This window comes from Urocampus carinirostris, chromosome 7 (assembly GCF_059441175.1).
Source record: "Urocampus carinirostris isolate Australia breed hairy pipefish chromosome 7, RoL_Ucar_1.0, whole genome shotgun sequence".
Classification (NCBI taxonomy): Eukaryota; Metazoa; Chordata; class Actinopteri; order Syngnathiformes; family Syngnathidae; genus Urocampus; species Urocampus carinirostris.
The window spans coordinates 36,266,858-36,287,080 of NC_142355.1; the positions used below are offsets into that span (position 1 = coordinate 36,266,858).

Consider the following 20,223-nt stretch of genomic DNA (forward strand, 5'->3'; position numbering starts at 1 on the left):
ATCAGGTATTTTGCACTGACTTGCTTAAATAAGTACAATATATAATAACAAATAACCGACAGAAATTCACTGGATGTGGATTCCTGGTATTTAATTTATAAAATTCTCACAATGACAGCAACAACAACAAAACATGTGAGTGCTTAAAAAATCAGTTCAGAAAACCAAGTGATAAAGAAAGAAAACAGTTGAGAGTTTAAAGATGCGAGTTTATTTTACAACAGATCACAGTGATGATAAAATATCATGGATCCCTTAACCACCTGGGTTGTAGGGGGCAACCACTTCCTGTGTTGTATCTTGGGCAAGTACAATTAAATGTGAATGTATCAAAATGTAATACACGACAACATATCAAGCAAAGTGATCACCTCTATTCTCACCAGGACACTTGTGTCTCTGAGCTTCGGCCTGACTTGAGAATCTTTGATCACAAATTGAGCAGGCAAAAGGCTTCTTACCTGTGTGGGTTCGTGTGTGTCTTTTTAAGGATCTATTGTGAGTAAATGTTTGACCACATATTGAGCAGAGAAAAGGTTTCTCATCCGTGTGGGTCTTTTTGTGCATTTCTAAAGTCCCACGTTGAGCAAATTTGTGACCACAAACTGCACAAACAAAAGATTTCTCACCTGTGTGGGTCTGTGCGTGTGTTTTTAAGGCTTCACTCTGAATGAATTTTTTACCACAAACGGAGCAGGCAAAAGGTCTCTCACCAGTGTGGGTTCTTATGTGACGTTTCATGTGGCCCTTCATCCTGAATTTCTGACCACAAATTGAGCAGGCAAAAGGCATCTCACCAGTGTGAGTTCTTGCGTGTATTGTTAAGGTCCCACACTGAGTGAATTTCTTACCACACAATGAGCAGGCAAACGGTTTTTCACCAGTGTGGGTTCTTACATGATCTTTTAAGATCCCACGTTGAGCAAACTTTTGACCACAAACGGAGCAGGTAAAAGGCTTTTCACCAGTGTGGCTCCTCATGTGCAATGTCAAATAATACTTAGTTGAAAATGTTTTGCCACACTGAGAGCACATCCAACTTTTGCTGTCAGCATGACTCGCGGCATCACCTTTGGATTGTTGGTCGCCATCCGCGTGAGCAGAGCGTGACACGTCATTAACCTCAGTGGGCACCAGCTGACTGGAGCTGCATCTCACAAACTCTTTCCATTGCTTCTCTTCTTCATCTCCGGTTATCAACGTCACAGGGAAACCTGTGAAATGTTTTTCCTCTTTCACCTCAACAGGCTGCCACTCCTCCTCCTCCTTTTTAACGCCACGCAACTCCGACTCCGGCCGCCAAGGAAGAAGATATTTTTCACCGACCTCTGTGGGATACAAAAGACACATGTTTTTTATAAAATCAACGTTTTAAAAAAATGGAATGGAACAAATGGGATTTCCCCAAAGAGCAGAACAGCAGAAGGGGGAAATATTTATATGTTAACGGACATACATGTACATTTTAAAGTGGTTCTGTACATGCACTATATAGCTATTTTTCAATGTGGATATATATATATATATATATAACTTGGATCACACATACAGAAGAACAAGAACTTTCTATGAACTTTAAGGACAGCATCTCATTGGTATTATTTAAGTGGCCAGAGGAAGCTTGGATAACTGGAAGTTGAACTGATCAGTCTATGCCAAACTTGGAGATCTTTTTGGTATAGGTGTTCGGTGTCGATTAAATCGTTATAAAACCGCCTAGTGTTAATCAAATTCTTATATAACCGTTACGTAATGAAACAATAAATAACTGGGTGTTTAATAATGATTTGGGTTCAAGTTGGACCCCCGCACTGTTTCCCAAACCATAGAATTCTCAGTCAGCCTGCCATGATTTAATGGCTGCCACCAGAGTCTCATAAACTTGTGTTGTTAAAAAATCCAATATTTTAAAATATATAGAAAAGTGAAGTCAGTCTCATTATAGAAATGATTGCAAATACCGTGGTACTGGTGCCACATATTTCTTCAAAACGCCACTTTTATATGTACAGTAGTTAGTGTAACTCTTCTCTCTCTCTCTCACTAGGCACCCCAGCCATTCTTTAAGCTGAAACGTGGTTTGTGACTGTCAGGACCACTTTTAGAAACTCGCCCTAACTGGTCTGCAGCTTTATCCTTCTTGCCAAGCAGAAGACAGGGCCAAATCCTACCAGAAGCTAAGAAGTCAGAGGCAAACAAAAGAATCGGACAACAGAAAAGGACAATGACATATGTACTTTGCATTAATGTCAACTTATACTTTTTCCTAGTTTTTGTGTTTTTTTGATAATTAAAAATGTGGAAGAAATGTATAAAAAAAATAAACCGTAAAACCAATCTCGTCTTGCCTATTTTGGTCACTGGGTGATTGGTTTCTGTCTGTGGTTCACCTGCAGTCCAGAGATATGCGCTCCAGAAGGGGATCAGCACAGCTCAGAAATTTGTGGAATGACCCGTTCCCTCACTTGACAGAGTGTACAAAGCTCGCTGTAATGAGATAGTTTAGAAAATTGTGGAAAATGAATCACGGGATAATCTTATCTTGGTTTTTAGCCCGCTCTGGAAGCTGGCTGTCGAGAATAAACTCTCACCATACCGCCTGAGCAGAGATCAATTGAATCTGCTTTCATGCAACTGACTTGATGTTAAGACAAAATAACAAAATATCCAGGCTAATCCCTTGATTTTATTTTGTATACAACCATAATCTAGTTGTAAATGATGCCCACTATGTGGCTGGCTCTCACTGACAATATTGCCAATTTCAATTGTAATTCATCCATCCATTCATCCATTATCTGGACCGCTTATCCCCAGTAGGGTTGCAGGGGTGCTGGAGCCCATCCCAGCTATCTTCGGGCAGTGGGCAGGGGACACCCTGAACTGGTTGCCAGCCAGTTGCAGGGCACACAGGGACAGACAATTCGCTTGCTCATTCACACCCAGGGACAATTTGGACCGGCCAATAAACCTAACATGCATGTTTTTGGAATGCGGGAGGAAACCGGAGTGCCCGGAGGAAACCCACACAAGCACGGGGAGAACATGCAAACTCCACACAGGAGGTTCGATCTCATGACCTCAGAACTGTGCTGCACACGCGCTAACCACTGCTTCGCCGTGCTGCCCTAATTGTAATTCATATTAAATATATATATATATATATATATATATATAGATAGATAGATATCTGTATTTATATTGCAAGCTCCTTGATATTTAGTTTTATACTATTTAAAAATGTCATTAAGGATCAAAGTTATTTGAAGACCATTATCATTTTGTTTGATTTTTTTTTTATTACGAATTATGTATGGAACATGTATGGTGCGATGTGAGAATGGCCAAGTTTAATCCTCCAACGAACTTTGCTTTCGAGAAACCGTCAGAATGACTGGAGGCAGCGTTTCGAGCGCTACAGAATCGCTTCGAAGCTAGACAAAGACAATGGACCCGTTCAAGTAAGCTGCTTGATATACGCAATGGGAAGCGAGGCGGTGAATGTGTGCAAGTCTTTTGTTTTTGCTAATGACGGTGAAGAGGACAATTATGACGTCGCGCTAAAGAAGTTGAATGACTGCTTCGTTCAGCGGAGGAATATCATCCACTAACGTGCTTGTTTTTATCAGCGTCTTCAGAAGCCTGGGGAGAGGGCAAAGAGCTTCATATGAACTCTCAGAGCACTGTGATTTCGGCACGAGCCGTGAGGAAAACATCCGGGACCGGATAGTTGGACACCCTTGTGGCAGCCCACTGACATGTAGTGAAGGGGGATGTGGATTCACACAGTGATGTAGCCTGCTATGTAGCCTCAGTAGTCGGGGGGAATACCAGCTTCACCAAAGAGACTCGAAAACATCAAAAATGTCACTGCAATTGACACAGAGTTACATCTTGTCAGTAAGCTTATCAGGTCAGGGAGGCCTGAACACATAAGTAGCGTCCCTTTGGATCCGAGGGAGTACACTAAAGTGAAGTCGGAGGTCTCAGTTGAAGCCAGCCTAGTTTTAAGAGGGTGCAGAATTGTCGTGCCACATTCTGTGAGAGCTGAAATTCTGGAGAAGCTACACCATGGGCACCAAGGTCTGATCAGAATGAGAGCCAAGACATCGGTGTGGTGGCCGGGGCTGTCCAAGCAGTTAAAAGACACATTGATGTCATGCCGAGTGTGTCTGGAAATGAGAAGGAAACCACAAAAAGAACCTCTCATCTCCACACCACTACCTGATCGACCAAAGATTTGCATTGGAACTGTGCGAACACAACTACCTGATAATATCAGACTACTACTCCCGATTCCTGGAAATACTGCACCTGTCCTCAACCACCGGTTCACACATAATTCAGAAACTGAAAACCGTGTTTGCTAGATTTGGGGTCGTGGACCAGACCGTTAGCGATAAAGGTCCACAATTTGCCAGTGCAGTTTCAGAATTTCGCAAAGCAGCTGGATTTTGAACATATAACATCCAGTCCTCATTATCCTCAAGGCAACGGACATGCCAAAAGAGTAGTATAGGTTGCGAAGAAAATCCAGAATCAGAAAGATCCACCGCTAGCCCTGATGATCTATAGATCCACTCTATGTTCCACCACGGGCTACAGTCCAGCTAAACTGCTAATGAGAAGGAAGATCGGGACGACAGTCCCAACCTTGGAGAGGAATCTCCTGCCCAGATGGCCCAGCAGAAAAACGGTGAAAGTGAAAGACAACAATCAGAAAGCAGTGCAAGCTCACTACTTCAATCGCCATCACGGAGCCTGACTCCGACCTGCTCTACAACCAGGAGAAGCCATAGTCTAGACCACCGGTGGTTTTGGGACAGGCTGCTACACAAAGATGGTGCTGTACTACGGAAGAATTGTCGTCACCTCCTGACATTGTCAGCTTCACGCCGCGCTCAACCATCGTCTACAGAACGTGCTAAAGTGCAGTTACAGTCTACAACTATTCGAGAAGAGACTGTCCCTGCAGTCCAGGCTAAGGGTCCATCTGACACACTTCCACCAAGCCAGATTGTGACCAGGTGTGGAAGGGTGTGTAAACCTGTTAACAGGCTTGAGCTGTGAATGAGTTGAAACTCGTTATGGCCTTTGGTGGGGTTGAGAGATGGAAAAGACTCAACACACACAAGGGACTAATCGTTCTTGATCTCATGATGATGCTGTGAAAAAGAATAAAAAAGAAAACTATTGTCCCAGAAATGTGAGTTGTGACCAAATGTTACTATGACATGTTCTTTGCACAGTGTAGTTGCAATTACTGCTTTGAATCTAAAACAGTTATTGACTTGAATGGCAATTTTATTTAATAATGTGCAAATGACAGTTGACTATTTGATTTATTGATAAAATTTTCCTATGGTAAGATAATGTCAGATCTACCGATCATTGTTTTTAGGCTGCCTTGTGAGATGCTACTATTTGTTATTTTCAACAAAAAAATGGGGGGGAGATGTCATATCCAGTAATTGATTGTGCCTGCACAGCAGACGAGTTATTATGGTACACACACCGAGCAGGAGTCTGGGAGGTGTTTCTAACTGAGTGAAAGAAGCTGTACCGTGTTCTGAAAATAAACAACGTTCATATTGAGTTTAAAGAGGACTCCATTCATCTTTTACACAATGGACTTCTGGATCACCCAAAAACGGCAAAAACAAACAGCAGGTCATGTCCCAGGAACTATAGTGACCAACCTGCTCTGTTCAAAACAACTCGAAGCTGCTTGCCAACCATGTCCACTCGTCCACGTTCTGGCTTAGTTTCCTCTGGTGCTCTCTGACGCTTCTCTTCAAACTTGCCTGTGGTCGTTGAGCACATTTTGCTCAGGTAGGAAGACCCAGCTTGATTTCTGCCAAATCAAATATACAGTATACTACATATCCAGTTTATATGAATGGATCCAACTGTGGCGTCTACTATAAAAGTGATAATTACAATCCTGGAATAACATTATATATCATACCTGTCAACCTGTACGTTTTTGCCGTACAAAGTACGTTTATTATGCATTTTAAGACGTGTACGACGTACAAGAAAATCTGTATGGAAAAACGCTAATTTGTCAATTATGGGTACCATCCGATATACACAGACTATCACGAATCGGCAAATCAATCAAGTCAGACGAGTTTGCCGCGGTAGCCTCTATCCGGTATCGTTTTTTTTCTGTTGCAAACGAAGCGAGCGTTTGATGCTACTGTGCGTCTGCCGCTGTAGTGCCCAATTTCGACTCCTCTGCAAAATCCTAACCCCTCGCGTGAACGCGCATTCTGCTGCGCTTCCGACAATAGCGATCTTGTTCTATATAATAAGCTTATTAATGCAATAAAGCTACTCCTCAACAGCTGCAGAAGTGATGTTTTGCCATTTCATCGCAAAGCACAATATACCTCCAACAGTTGCCAATCACAAGGCTTATGAAAAACATGTTTCCCAGTCACAATGCTGCAAAGGTTTGTATTTTCTGTCCCTGTTAAATGGTCTGTTTGACATTTTAAAATACAAACATCAATGGTTGATATTGTGGTTTGGTTTACAAAATAGAAATGCCAACTCATTTTTTTCCCTCCCAAAAATATTTTTATTTACAAATTCAAATTGTTATTAATGGATATTGTAGATATACTTACTTACTTACTTATTGCTCCAGCGAAGGTCGGGGGGTCCCGTCCCTGTGCGTTGAGCCGACCAGATGAACCAGGTTTTTCCAATGCTGGCGGTCTTGTGCCAGCTGTTCTGCATCCTCTACGGCAACTCCGTGTTGTTGGAGGTCGCCCGCAACGACGTCGAGCCATCGAGTGCGGGGTTTCCCTCGTGGTCGTCTCCAGCCTGCGGCCTTTGGGTCAAACTGGAGAATGGCTCGTGTCGGATGGTCTGGTGGTAGACGAAGGACATGGCCAAACCAGCGGGTGCGGCGTTGTGCGACCAAGGAAGATGCTTGGGGCTGGCACGTGCGGGCTCTGAGCTCTTTATTGGAGACTCGCTGGGGCCACCTGATGTTCTCGATGGTTCTGAGAGCCCTGCTATCAAAACCATCGATTCTTGTGGCCAGGGTGTCGTTCAGGGGCCATGTTTCTGAGCCATAAAGCAGGATAGGGAGTACGGCGAGGTTGTAAATGCGGAGCTTCGTCTTGCGTGCGATGGTCTGGTGCCGCCAGAGTGGTTTCCAGAGAGACTGCAGAGCAGATGCTGCCAGGGCTCTTCTGCGGAGAATCTCTGGTTTTAGGTCCCCATTGTCTGTCACCATGGACCCCAGATATACAAAGCTCTTGACAGGCTCTACGATGTCGCTACCAATTTGGATGGGAGGTGGATCTGGTCCATCACCGACATACATGAACTTGGTTTTCGTCCAACTCACTTGCAGGCCAAGCCGCGCTGCCTCTTCGCTGTAAATGCCCAGAGCGTCTCTCAGCTGGCTGTAGGAAGTGCTGAGAATGATGGTGTCGTCAGCATACTCCAGGTCAGTCAGGTGGTAGTTGCCGAAAGACACTCCGGGGATGCGCTCACTAACCCTGAACATCAGATGGTCGATGATGCAATTAAAAAGGTCGGGAGCAGCCACACAGCCTTGGCGAACGCCGCTGGAGATAGCAAACCAGTCGGAGTCAATGCCGTTGATACGGACACAGCTCTCTGTGTTGCTGTAGAGCAGCTTGAACAGGGCTATGATCTTGGGTGGTGCTCTGAGAGCTTGGAGGATGTTCCACAGTGAAGAGTGGCAGACGGTGTCAAAGGCGGCCTTCAGATCAATGAATCCGATATATAGATGGCGATCTTTACGGAATTCACGGGTCTTTTCTATCAGCAAACGGACGGCAGAGATGTGGTCCGTTGTGGAGCGGTTGGGCATAAAGCCAGCCTGCTGGGGACGGCGGCAGCTTCTGATTGCTGGAAGGGCACGGCTGAGCAAGATCCTGGTAAAGACCTTGCCCGGGATGGAGAGTAAGGTTATGCCTCTGTGGTTTCCACAGACAAGCCTGTCGCCCTTGCATTTCCAGAAGGGCAAGATGACTCCTCTGGTCCAGTCGGTGGGCAGCTGCTCCGATTCCCACACCTGGTTGAATAGGCGGGTTAGCCACTCCACCATGCCATCACCGCCGGCCTTGAGCATCTCGCCGGTAATGGCACAGATGCCGGGGGCTTTCTTGGTGTTCAACTTCTTCAGAGCAGCTCTCACTTCCTCGGGTGTTACGGGGTCTGTGCAGCAGGTGTCGTTAGGAGGTGCTGTGCTCGCAGCCCGTAGGAGGGTGGGATCAGCCGGGATGGTGCTGTGCTGCAAGAGGAGGCTAAAGTGCTCCTTCCAGCGCTCGAGGCAGTTGGCTTCTGTTATTGTAGATATGCTGATAACAATTGTTTCTGATTTTTTTTTTTTATTTTATTTAGTTCTATTTTTTTCATTTTATTATTAAGAATATGTACAGAATGATATAACGAAACACATGTACAATATAACATGTTAAACTTCATAAATAAACACGTTTGGAAAAAAAATATGGTGTGAGATTATTTTGTATTTTGTAAGGGAAAATACGACAGTTTGTAAAGGCATGGAGCCGTGGAGGTTGACAGGTATGACATATTGTTGGATAGACATGTGACATACCCGCCATGGGGGCAGAAAATAAAATATACACATTTCAGAAGAATCAACGAATATACAATAGGCTTTTTTGACGAGGAAGCCGGTGTTTGCGTCCTAGAGTACAAGTGTGCATTGTGTTAAGTTTCCACATTACAATTGGAAAGGCAAATTGTGCATTTTCTATTTATGAGTAAGTTTATAATTGCTAAATATAAAATACAGCTCGAACACATTAAATTGACAAAGCCGCCTTATTTTTTGTCAAATTAAGTGATCTATAAAGAGAGTGTGGTGGGGAGTTAGACAAAATAGAGGACAAAAAGATTGACAGAACAAACTATAAACATATTAAGGAACTAAAACAAATACATGAAACTGATTACTCACAATATTACGACCGATTTTATGTGTATTAGTACTGGCCATACCTGGATTGAAAGAGAAATCGGATAAGTGTCTCGAAAAAAACATTCCAACCAAAAACAATATCCTACCCAAAAAAGGTTCCTACTAGCGGCGTCACCAGACACCAGTCCGGGGCGGCACAACTATTCTTACAGGTACCCTTTTTTCATCTTTGGTTTCATTTTCATAGCTTTTGACTTATTTTTTCCCCTTTTATTTTGTTTCTAGCCTTCCACTTTATCTTGCTTTTTGAAAAAAATATGTTGATTTTGTTCCCCTCTCAATTACTCATTTTGTGCATATGTTAAATAATAATTGGTAATAAATGGATTGAGCAACTAAAACAATTTGGGGATCTGAAAGCTCAGCTCTTTTTATTGAGTTGAGTCGAAAGAGCCGCTTCTCGAAGAGAATTCCCTTCACTAAAACAGAGGGATGCGTTTGCATTGTGCGTAGCAAGCGCACACGAACGCTCTGCGGAAGTGTGTCACCTTATACAGTGCACCAACGGAACGGGTCCCTCACAGAGGTTCCAGTCTCTTCTAACGCACTGCCACCCGATACAATAATTTCCATCCATTATCTGCACCACTTATCCTCAGTCGGGTCGCAGGGGTCCATCCCAGCTATCTTCGGGCAGTGGGCAGGGGACAGCCAGTCACAGGGTACACAGAGACACAGACAACTCACTCGCTCCTTCACACCTAGGGACAATTTGGACCGGCCAATTAACCTGACATGCATGTTTTTGGAATGTGGGAGGAAACCGGAGTGCTCAGAGCACGGGGAGAACATGCAAACTCCACACAGGAGGTTCGATCTCATGACCTCAGAACTGTGCCGCACACAGCTCAAACTAAGCTTTGAACTTGACAAACGTTGTTGAATACATGCGGCCATCATTCAAATCATTTATTGTCAACTATGAACACAACATTCACATACAATTTACAATGTCACAGTTGCCATGGCGCCCAAATGGCCCCGCCCATGTGGCATCAGCTGCAGCTTGTTGACAGATTGGCTCCCGCTACGATCTGTTTTGATCTCGACCATGTCTGCTCTCCCGTCCCGAATTACGAACTGTTTTGATCTCGACCACGTCTACTCTCCCCTCCTTGACTAGTTGCTGATTTCGACCACATTTTTTGCTCTCCTGTCGCGGCTACTGACCTGTTTTTTGCTCCCGACACCGCCATTGCTTGCCACGAAAGTGCCACTTCCGCATTCTGAGCGACCTGCTCCCCGCGACTAGCTGTCACCGGATCGTGTGTGCAATCCTTTCCCTTCTTCCCCAAAAAATGTGAGAAATGTGACGCAAGTGGGTCCTGTTTCTGTTCAGGTCCTGACATACAATGTATTTTCTTCATGTCCTTCAAAGTCCAATTCATCATCAGATACACCAAAGGGTTGTTTCCTTCATCATGCTTTTGTGCTTTTCTTTATATATTTTAGGATTAAAATAAGATAGAATCTAATCCGCGTCACACGAGAAACTCCAATGATTTTACTTCAAACGCCCGAGTTACTCTGGGAAAACTTGCAATCCATGCCCTCAAAATATTTTCTCCTCAGATCTATACAATTCACGTAGGTCATCCTTTTTTACTTCAAAACAGAGCATTTCTCTTAAAAGTGAGAAATTTTCATGCCTGAGTGAAAAAGTTTCTCAGTCAATGCCTCGGCGGGGTCTATGCTACCAGGTTCCGCTATCAAAAGCCTGTTTTGCAGAGTCATTTGGAGCGGGTGGACATCATGGCTGGGTAGAGTATTTTCAATGCCAAACAGCGATTTGTTAAAAATGACGTTGAAAAATAAAAAAATGGCAATTCCGATTAGAAGGTTTTCAATATAGAAATTGTGTCATTCACTAGCACAGTTGTGGTCTCATAACTCTCATTAATGAGGCTGAACAAGTTGAAAAATCAAGTTCAGCTAAAGTAAAGCTAAATTTTTCTATTCTTGGTAAAAATGATGAGAAAAACAATGATTTTTGAGGATTGCAAAAATGCGTCTCCAAAGGCTTTACTCTGATGGCCACTTTTACGAAAAATGAAGAATATGAGGACCATTTCTTACAGCGTGTTTTTTTAAGCTCACACAATTCCTTTAAAAAAGAAAATAACTCAAATGAAGCGGAGTATTTTTGTGGGACCTTGCCTCATCTTACACGCGACATCATCACACCACCATTCATTTTGAAGCCTAATTTTGGTTTGATGTACACGATACATACCAAAGCCATATCCCCCTCGTGGGACGTGGCTAGAGTGAAGAACACATTCATTAACCATTCATTCTCTTTAGCTCTTTCCAACCGCACACAGAACATCAAGTCCATAGCACAAAAAGGGGTGAGTTGCTGTTCCCTGCAACGCATTAGCAGAGAGGCCCAACAACATACACTGGTTTACCCCCTCCGCATCATATGCGTTGATATCAGTCATTCCTAACTAACCTTCGCCGTTCGCATCTAAACCTAGCACACACTCTTGCCTCCAATAAATTAACCAACCTCACAAAATCTAGAGTACGTTTCACCCCATCCATCCAACCATAATTCGGGCTTTTATGTACTACTCTAGCCAGAACCGAAAGCGCACTTTTGCTCGTTTTCGGAACAAGAAAAAAAATTGGTGCATCGAAAATAATACAATCAAAGCTATCACGTTTTAAAATCAAATACACTTAAGCAAAAGTCAACAAGTAACGTAGCAACTCTGGGTTTTATTTAAGTGCATCCCCTGCTTGACAACTTGTTAAGTGGCATAAAATTCACGCATTGACATTGTTCGAAAAAGAGCGTAGAAGAAGAATGTCTTGGTTCAATCCAGAACAACAAAAGCAACAAACAATAAAGCTTGATTGACACATAAAGGAGAAGGACGCATCACTCACTTACACCCTCTTCGTGTTTTGCCGCTTCTCTAGGCATTTTATTGACAAACTTTCAAACACATTATATAACCATAACGGGTTATATGGTCCACCCTAGCAGTTGCTTTCCCAAAACCAGAAGTCTTGCAAATCTATGACAAGCATATTTTGCATGGATATTTAACTGAGCAAAGATGAAAATTAAAAAAGTTGACTGCTGTAGTTGACTTCCCTGTTGACAACAGGGAAACGCCAAAAACAATGGGGCTCATAGTAAGCCCAGTAAATGGGGTAACATATTAGCTATATGATAAATTATAAGCATTTGTGTCACGCAGCCTGGACCCTGCCAGTCTTGTAGTACCATGAATAAAACAATGGAGTCGTCTTTAAAAATGGAATATATGATGATTAAATATGAAAAAACCCAGACATGCTGCCTTTTTTTAGTATGAAGTACTTAAGACCTTACTCATCGCCCTATCACCACATTAGCACGATACTGTACACGTAAAGCAATCAGTACAGCTGAAGTTTTTGCATGGATAAATGCCACTCATCTCAGGTTCTTAGGGCAAATATAAATGATGCCAGGAGAAAGGCACCTTTAAACTGATTCTAAGAGGATTTTTTTATCAGCAACGTTATGAAAATGTGATTGAAAGTTTGGAAGAGTGATGAACTGTTGCATTACGCTGCATGTTTATATTCTATATTTAAAATTTTAAGAAAGGACAACATGTAACGCCGAAGTGTAACCTTAAGAGGCAAACGTCTGTTTATTCAGTGGTAAAAGTGAGTTTTTTTTATCATAGTGCAAAGAACTGAGAACATCAGGCAGAGTGACCGCCGCTATTCTCATTAGCACTCTTGAGTCTTGTTTCTCAAGACGTGTGAATCTTTGACCGCAAACTGAGCGTGGGTTATTGTGTTTATAAGGTCACATTTGTGGCAAATTATTTATTGGAAATTGAGCAACCATGAGGCTTTTCATCTGTGTGTGTCCGTATGTGTTTTTTTAAGGTCCCATTACCTGCAAAACGTTTACCACAAATAGAGCAGACAAAAGGTTTCTCTCCAGTGTGGGTTCTTGTGTGTATTTTTAAGTTCTCACTCTGAATGAATTTTTGACCACAAACTGTGCAGGCGAAAGGTTTTTCACCAGTGTGGGTCCTTGTGTGTGTTTTTAGGGTCCCGTTTTTAGCAAATGTTTTACCACAAATTAGGCAGGCGAAAGGTTTATCACCAGTGTGGGTTCTTGTGTGTTGTGTTATGTGTCCTCTCTGAGAAAAAGTTTGACCACAAATTGAGCAGGCGAAAGGTTTCTCGCCTGTGTGTGTCCGTGTGTGTCTTCTTAAGGCCCCACTAGCAAGGAATTTTTTACCACAAACTGAGCAGGCAAAAGGTTTCTCACCTGTGTGCGACCTTGTGTGTCTTTTTAAGGCCCCACTAGCAGTGAACATTTTACCACAAACGTAGCAGGCAAAAGGTTTTTCACCCGTGTGGCTCATCATGTGCAATTTCAGAGAAGACTTTGCTGTAAACGTTTTGCCACACTCAGAGCACGTGCTGTTTTTGCTTTCAGCCTGACTTGCGGCGTCACCTTCCGACTGTTGTTCGGCATCGGTGTGTGCAGAGCGTGACTTGTCGTCATCATCAGTGGTCACGGGCTGACTGGAGCAGCATCCCACCAGTTCTTTCCACTTGTCCTCTTCTTCATCCTTGCTGCTTAAAGGAGCCCCAGTCACAGGCAACTCTCCGTAATATTTCTCCTCTTTCACCTCAACAAGCTGCCACGCCTCCTTCTCCTTTTTAACAACAGGCAACTCTGGATCCTGACGTCCATAAAGAAGATATTTTTTGACATCTGCAAGGCACAAAACACATTTGTGTTTGTAAAATCAATCTGTTTAAAAAAAAAAAAAAAAAAAAGATTATGCAATAGAAGAGATTTGGGTAAAAGAATACCAGACGTAGAAAATAAAGGAAAATCAAAATAATGTTTAAGGACAAACATAAACTCTTACATTTTAGTGAATTTTCAAAATTGATATCTAGGCTGGTTTCATTTATGTTTTGTATTTTCGTAAATAGTCAAGTTTATTTGTAGAGCCCTTAATCACAAAGAGGCTCAAAGGGCTGTACAGACCACAGATTATTGCAAACTAGATACTATTATGACACCATCTCCTCATCTAAAACCTACATGAGGGCAAATAATACACATATTACAATTTTTTGAACCCATAGGGGTGTAAACATTTGTTAGATTAGGCCTCTCAGATATGAGATTTGTCCTTGCTTGGCGTCTTTCTATCCATAAGCACTCTCACACACATTATCCAGTCTGAATCAGTTAAGATCATTTGACCACACGCTGTCACATTGGTGAGGCAGAGTCGTCCCCTGCGTGGGTGAGAGGCCAAGACAATATACGAATACGGAACCTCTTAGAAAGGGCCGACTTCTTCTGCATCACGCTGAATGAGGCTCCACAGCGGTGTATTCCATCTTTCTGACCTCCAGTAAATAGTTAAATGACAATATGCGGTCTAATTCCTGTTATAGTGGGTATTTAAGGCTGAGGTTTAGGCTTAACCATACACCAACCTTGATCTCCAGGACTCCAAGGGGCCCCAGTCCCAGGAAAACCTGTGAAATGTTTCTCCTCTTTCACCTTAACAGACTGCCACTCTTCCTCCTCTTTTTTAACACCGAGATATTTTTCGCCGACATCTGCGGGACACAAAAGACTTCTTTGAATTTATATTGATGCAATCAAACAAATGGGGGTAAAGAATAAAGGAGAGAAATGTGGGAAAAAAAGGAAAATGTTCATGGACATACATATACATTTACAGTTAAAAGTGGTGATATACATGCAGTATATAGCAAACTTTTGAACAGGAGTACCTGCGGCATTAATCATATATCAGTGTCTGAAATAACGTCTGCCCAGACGCCCGGGGCGTGTATCTTTTATGTCGGGCGTACAACTTTTCAAAACGTTTCCGCACAGGTGGCAAACAACTTTTTCAAGGAAAAAAAAAAAAGAAAAGAAAAGAAACCAAATCAGATTCAGATATACTTTATTATCATTCTAGTACACGTGTATACAGAACGAAATGTCGATACATCTGACCCGCACAGTTTCCTTGAATGTACAGATATAAATAAAATGTTGTATTGAGTTGGAGTATTGAAGTACTAATAATATACTAAATAATTATGGCTATGTATAGTATTTTACAGTAGTGCAAAGAGTAGTGCAAAGAGTGCAAGAGGAGCAGCTAACCAGATGTGCAAAATGGGCAGTCAGGTAAACAAGTCAGGTAAACAGTAACAATAACACTGTAGTACAATAGTGCAGTGGAGAACAGATGTGCAAGGAGTGGCTAGCTATAAAGAACTGCCAGTAGTGCAAAAGGTCAAACAAAACCAACAGATGTACAGATTAGCAGCAGTTTAGATTTACTATGTGTTTGATTGACCATTTAACAGTCTAATGGCCAGGGGGACAAGACTATTGTGGAACCTGGTGGTCCTGCACCGCACACTGCAGTACCTCTTCCCAGAGGCTAGCAGAGTGAACAGTCCATGATGGGGGTGAGAGGGGTCCCTGATAATGTTCTTGGCTTGGGATAGGCAGGGCTTCTGGCCAATGTCCTGAATGGAGGGGAGAGAAGTCCCGATGATTTTCTCTGCTGTCCTCGTCACCCTCCTCACACTGCCCCAGTCGGAAGCGCTGCAGCCTCCACACCACACAGAGATACAGCTGGTCAGGATACTCTCCATGGTGCCCCTGTAGAATGTGATGAGGGAGGGTGGGGGCAGGTGGGCTCTCCTCATCCTCCGCAGGAAGTACAGGCGCTGCTGTGGCCTCTTCACCAGTGATGCAGTGTTCACGGACCAGGTGAGTTTGTTTGTGATGTGCACCCCTAGGAACATGATGCTGCTGACAACCTCCACTGCCTTGTTGTTGATGAGAAGTGGGGCATGGTTGGGCTGTTTTTTCCTGAAGTCGATAATGATCGCTTTAGTTTTGTTAACATTGAAGACCAAGCTGTTGTCCCTGCACCAGCTCACCAACTGCTCCACCTCCTCTCTGTAGGCCAGGTCGTTGTCGTCCCTGATGAAGCCCACCACTGTTGTGTCGTCCGCAAACTTCACGATATGGTTTGTGGCTGACCTAGGGACGCAGTCGTGTGTCATCAGGGTGAACAGCAAGGAGCTCAGGACACAGCCTTGAGGGGAGCCAGTGCTGAGGGTGATGACATCGGAAATGTTCTGACCAATCCGCACTAATTGGGGTCTGTCAGTGAGGAAGTCCAGCAGCCAGTTCCGCAGGGGGGTGTTGAAACCTAGGAGTCTCATTTTGTCCACCAGGTGTTGTGGGATGATGGTGTTGAATGCTGAACTGAAGTCCAGGAACAGCATCCTCACATGGGTGTTCTTCTCCTCTAGGTGTGTCAGGCTCAGGTGAAGCGCAGAGGAGATGACATCCCCGGTGGAGCGGTTTGTCCGGTAGGCAAACTGAAAGGGGTCGAGTGAGGAGGGGAGACTGGAGGTGATGTGCTCTTTAATCAGTCTCTCAAAGCACTTCATTAGATGGGAGTCAGTGCAATGGGACGGTAATCGTTCAATGATAAGATCTGGGGGTTCTTTGGCACTGGGATGATGGTGGCAATCTTGAAGCATGATGGTACCGTGGCTTGGTCTAGCGAGGTGTTGAAAATGTCTGTAAGTACACAAGCCAGGTGATCGGCGCACTCCCTAAGGACCCACCCTGGAATGTTGGAGCCTTCCGTGTGTTGACCTTTCTCAGGGTTTTCCTCACCTCAGTTGAGTCCAGGAGGAGTGCTCTTTCGTCCTGATGTGGAACCGCTTTCGCTGCAGGGGTGCCATTTTGTGCCTCGAACCTCCCAAAGAAGTTGTTGAGGTCATTCAGAAAGTCCATGCTAGTGTCCTGCACTGGGGCGGTGGTTGGCTTGTATCTGGTGATGGCCTGAATGCCTTTCCACATATCCCTGGTGTTGGTTGTGCTGAGGAAAAGGTCCTGGATTTTTTGACTGAGCGATCGCTTTGCTAGTCTGATAGCACGGTTCAGGTTAGCCCTCGCTGATCTCAGTGCCTCCTCATCACCAGATTTAAAGGCAAGGTTCCGTGCCTTTAGCAATTTGCGTATCGGATGTCGTGATAGCTATTGCTATGATAATTCCCAAGTTCTGTCTGTCCTCTATGCTGACGCACATGTTCTGCCCGCAGGAAGCTATGATGTACTAAAGGCAATTTTTTTATTTTTCAACTTTATTGAAACAGGGAATTACAAATTGTTGTTCGCTAATCAAAATAATTAATTTGATTATGTAAGTTACTTGTATGATCAAATATTTACACATATTACAGTTTTACAAATAATACACAAAACTGTAATTTTCTCCAAAAGTTGAGAGGCTTTCATGCCTGCAGGAACGAAAGTGACCAACCTGCAGTGTTCAACACAACTTGAATCTGCTGGCGAACCACGTCCACCATTCCACGTTCTGGCTCCAACTCCTCTGGCGGTCTCCGAAGCTCGTTTTCCAACTTGCCGGTGGTCCTTGTGCACATTTTGCTCAGGTTCTATTTCGACCAAGGGTCTAACTCAGTCCAGACCACCAAAAAGAAAGGAGTATCGCTCAATATAATTAATACAACATCCTAAAGAACAATATATGAATCCTTAACAATATGTTCCCATTTAAATTTTATAATATGGCTCCTGAGTCACATCAGTTATTACATTGTATAACCTTGAAACGGGCCACTGGAGACACTATCACAACATAATGTGTGTGTATATATATATATATATATATATATATATATATATATATATATATTCAATCCAGAGATCTGGCACATTTCTGAAGAGCAGGATGATGCCCAAAAACAACAGTGACCAGATGATGAAGTGCTGTATGTGAGTCAGATCAGGAGGCTTCGCCTGCTACTGGTAACCATGGAAACCAGTTCTGTTTCATGTGGGGAAACAAACCCCTCCCCCCCAAAAAAAGGCCTGGGAACAGATGGGCTCCGCCAGGCTGTACTTTTCCCAGGAGACACTGGTGGTTACGAGAATTTAGCTAGCCTGTGTAATCAGAGTATAAAAAACCGCTCAAGGCCTTCAGAATCAACAGTACTGGCGTCTGAGCACTGTATGTGAATAACACATATAGCTGATTGATAGTTGCAATCGCCAATCAGATCCCGAGATGACAACAGTAAGGCCAGCTAGGAGGCCCCATGTTGAACATATGTACCCGACAGTGGAGTTTCAGAGCAAAAACCAGCAGGCTCAAGGACGGCTTCTTTTATTTCTTTGAAGTTTCTCCCAGCACTACCCCCTCTGACGCTTCTGCCAAATCAATGCAAAACTGCTCCATTTAGATTCTGGCTTATACTTTGTACATTTTTAATTCCTAACAGTTTTTTTTGCATTTTATACGCAAACTTTTTTTTACCTTGTTTTGTGTCTTATTTATTGAATGTTTGCACAACAGGTTGAAGAAGTAATTTAATCTGTGCTGTTTGTTGTGGATATAGCATATTTGACAGAAAAAGTTAAAGTTGCGATTGATAATCACTTGAGCTTAGCAAAGGCAGCGCTATGCAAATCAATTAAGCTACACTATTGCTTTATCTAAGTTAAAAATGTTAAAAAATATATTTTAAACATCTTAACCTACTATGGCTGAGGGAGATGACAACAAAGATTTGGTTACAGATATAGTTGAAAGGCCATTTAAAAGACGGACTTTTCAAGAGAAGCAAGATTTCACAAAGAGTAAAAACTTTGAGGACAATTAATTTCGAATTATTTTATTTCAAACTAATATAATATGATTTTGTATAGTAATAGATTTTAATTAAGGACTCAGGTACCTTTTACTGGCCTTTACAGTAGCCTCTCTTGCTAGGATAAATATCTCTAACATGTTTCCCCCAAAGGATAGCTGAGGTGCCTGCTGACGTGTTCTGAAAATAACTCGCCAGTGCTGGGTCGGTGTGATTTTATAGTAAAATTATTTTTTTTAGTAGTAGACTTAGTTTGTTTGACCCTATCCATAATACCCTAGTAGTAACACGGTAACAACATCGTAGTAACATAAGTTGTTATTTCAGAAACACATATCAAACTGGGTGCACTTTGCACTAATCTGTCACAAAAAGTAGCTCTCAAGTTAAAAAATGGTGCGAGACCCCTGCGCTAGCAGTTACTGCTAGACACTTACACTAATCTGACCAATTCCAGTTCGATCTTTTCAGCTGCTTTGGGTAATAAGCTCACTCTAAATTCTATTGTCGTCAAGGGGATCCATGCTAGCTATCATGCCCTGTCACTGGGACAGGCTTCGTTTATTTTCTTTCTGTGCACTGAATGTTTTTATGCCGCACTTTAAGTGGTAATTTATTGACTGATAAGTGCTTTTCACATAAAATTGGATTTAATATTTAAATGCTCCCGAAAAAAAGCCTGTGTTGTACACTGTTTAGGCGATGTGACTCCTAGTCGCCGAATTTCACTTAATACGGGTGTGTATGGAACAATTTTACGACAAAAATCGGGGGTGTACTGCATCTTTAAATTGATTGAATTTCTTCTTGGTTTGTTGTAAGACTGAAACAATAAATAGTACGTTAACATTTTTTTAAATCTTCTAATTTAATTTGACAATCCAATAACAAGGAAATAGTATGTATTTTATAACTATAGACGAGTTAATACATTTTTACTCGAATAATATCGCTCAGACATATTAGAAATGCCAACGCGGCCTTTTTCCTGTCTAATTGCGGTTATTCTACACAGCGAATGTGACAGCACGGTTGACAAAACAGCGACCACAAGGTCGACACAACAAACCTTTAGCCACTTTTAAGGTAAACATAAAAATAACTACGAACTGAAAAAAAAGATATAAAACGGGTTACTCACGGACAAAGTTACGACCAAGTTTTTCGGTGCTATTTTTAAGGGAAAAAATGTCCGCCTGGAAAATAGTTCCGGTGTTATGCCGAGAAATGCATCTCTGCCGAGATTTGCATCCCCTGGCTACTATAACCACTTTTACCTCGTTTTATCTCACTTTTCTGGAATGTACCATGTTTAGAAAATGGGTCCGATCTGAAACAATACAGGCCCAGGAGTGGTCCTACCTAAAAATTCATACGTAGTTCTTCTGGCCTAAACCACGTACCGCACAAAGACACTAACAAAAACCATGGTAGCAATGTGGCCTCATTTACGGTGTTTTTCCGCATAAAACACTGCACTGAAGTGAGGCTGCATTTGTTGTAGTATCCATTTA

At 42.8% G+C, this 20,223-nt stretch overlaps 2 protein-coding genes across 6 annotated transcripts; both read right to left on the reverse strand.

Annotated features, from left to right (window-relative positions):
• Positions 1 to 200: 200 nt before the first annotated feature.
• On the reverse strand, positions 201 to 9,066 carry LOC148363178 (uncharacterized). The gene is made up of 3 exons (XM_088340779.1): positions 9,019 to 9,066; positions 5,700 to 5,854; positions 201 to 1,328 (listed from the first exon to the last, which is right to left on the reverse strand). Exons 2-3 carry the CDS (start codon positions 5,821 to 5,823, stop codon positions 355 to 357), a joined length of 1,098 nt encoding a protein of 365 aa, XP_088196905.1. The 5' UTR covers positions 5,824 to 5,854; positions 9,019 to 9,066; the 3' UTR covers positions 201 to 354.
• A 2,636-nt stretch (positions 9,067 to 11,702) lies between these two features.
• Positions 11,703 to 20,220, reverse strand: LOC148363179 (uncharacterized). Of its 5 annotated transcripts, none has more exons than XM_088340774.1 (4): positions 20,072 to 20,220; positions 17,359 to 17,511; positions 14,483 to 14,608; positions 11,703 to 13,739 (listed from the first exon to the last, which is right to left on the reverse strand). In XM_088340774.1, exons 2-4 carry the CDS (start codon positions 17,480 to 17,482, stop codon positions 12,829 to 12,831), a joined length of 1,161 nt encoding a protein of 386 aa, XP_088196900.1. In that variant the 5' UTR covers positions 17,483 to 17,511; positions 20,072 to 20,220; the 3' UTR covers positions 11,703 to 12,828. The 5 variants fall into 5 exon arrangements, with proteins under 5 accessions (XP_088196900.1, XP_088196899.1, XP_088196902.1 ...); XM_088340773.1 differs by lacking the exon at positions 20,072 to 20,220 and adding an exon at positions 19,851 to 20,008; XM_088340776.1 differs by lacking the exon at positions 20,072 to 20,220 and adding an exon at positions 19,779 to 19,816.
• Positions 20,221 to 20,223: the final 3 nt, after the last annotated feature.

Coding starts and splice junctions, on each gene's coding strand:
- LOC148363179 (XM_088340774.1), bottom strand. CDS start 17,482: ATGTGCACAAGGACCACCGGCAAGTTGGAAAACGAGCTTCGGAGACCG. Junction 14,609..17,358: donor AGTTGTGTTGAACACTGCAG/GTTGGTCACTTT, acceptor TGTGTCCCGCAG/ATGTCGGCGAAAAATATCTC. Junction 13,740..14,482: donor TTGGAGTCCTGGAGATCAAG/GTTGGTGTATGG, acceptor TGTGCCTTGCAG/ATGTCAAAAAATATCTTCTT.
- LOC148363178 (XM_088340779.1), bottom strand. CDS start 5,823: ATGTGCTCAACGACCACAGGCAAGTTTGAAGAGAAGCGTCAGAGAGCA. Junction 1,329..5,699: donor AGTTGTTTTGAACAGAGCAG/GTTGGTCACTAT, acceptor TGTATCCCACAG/AGGTCGGTGAAAAATATCTT.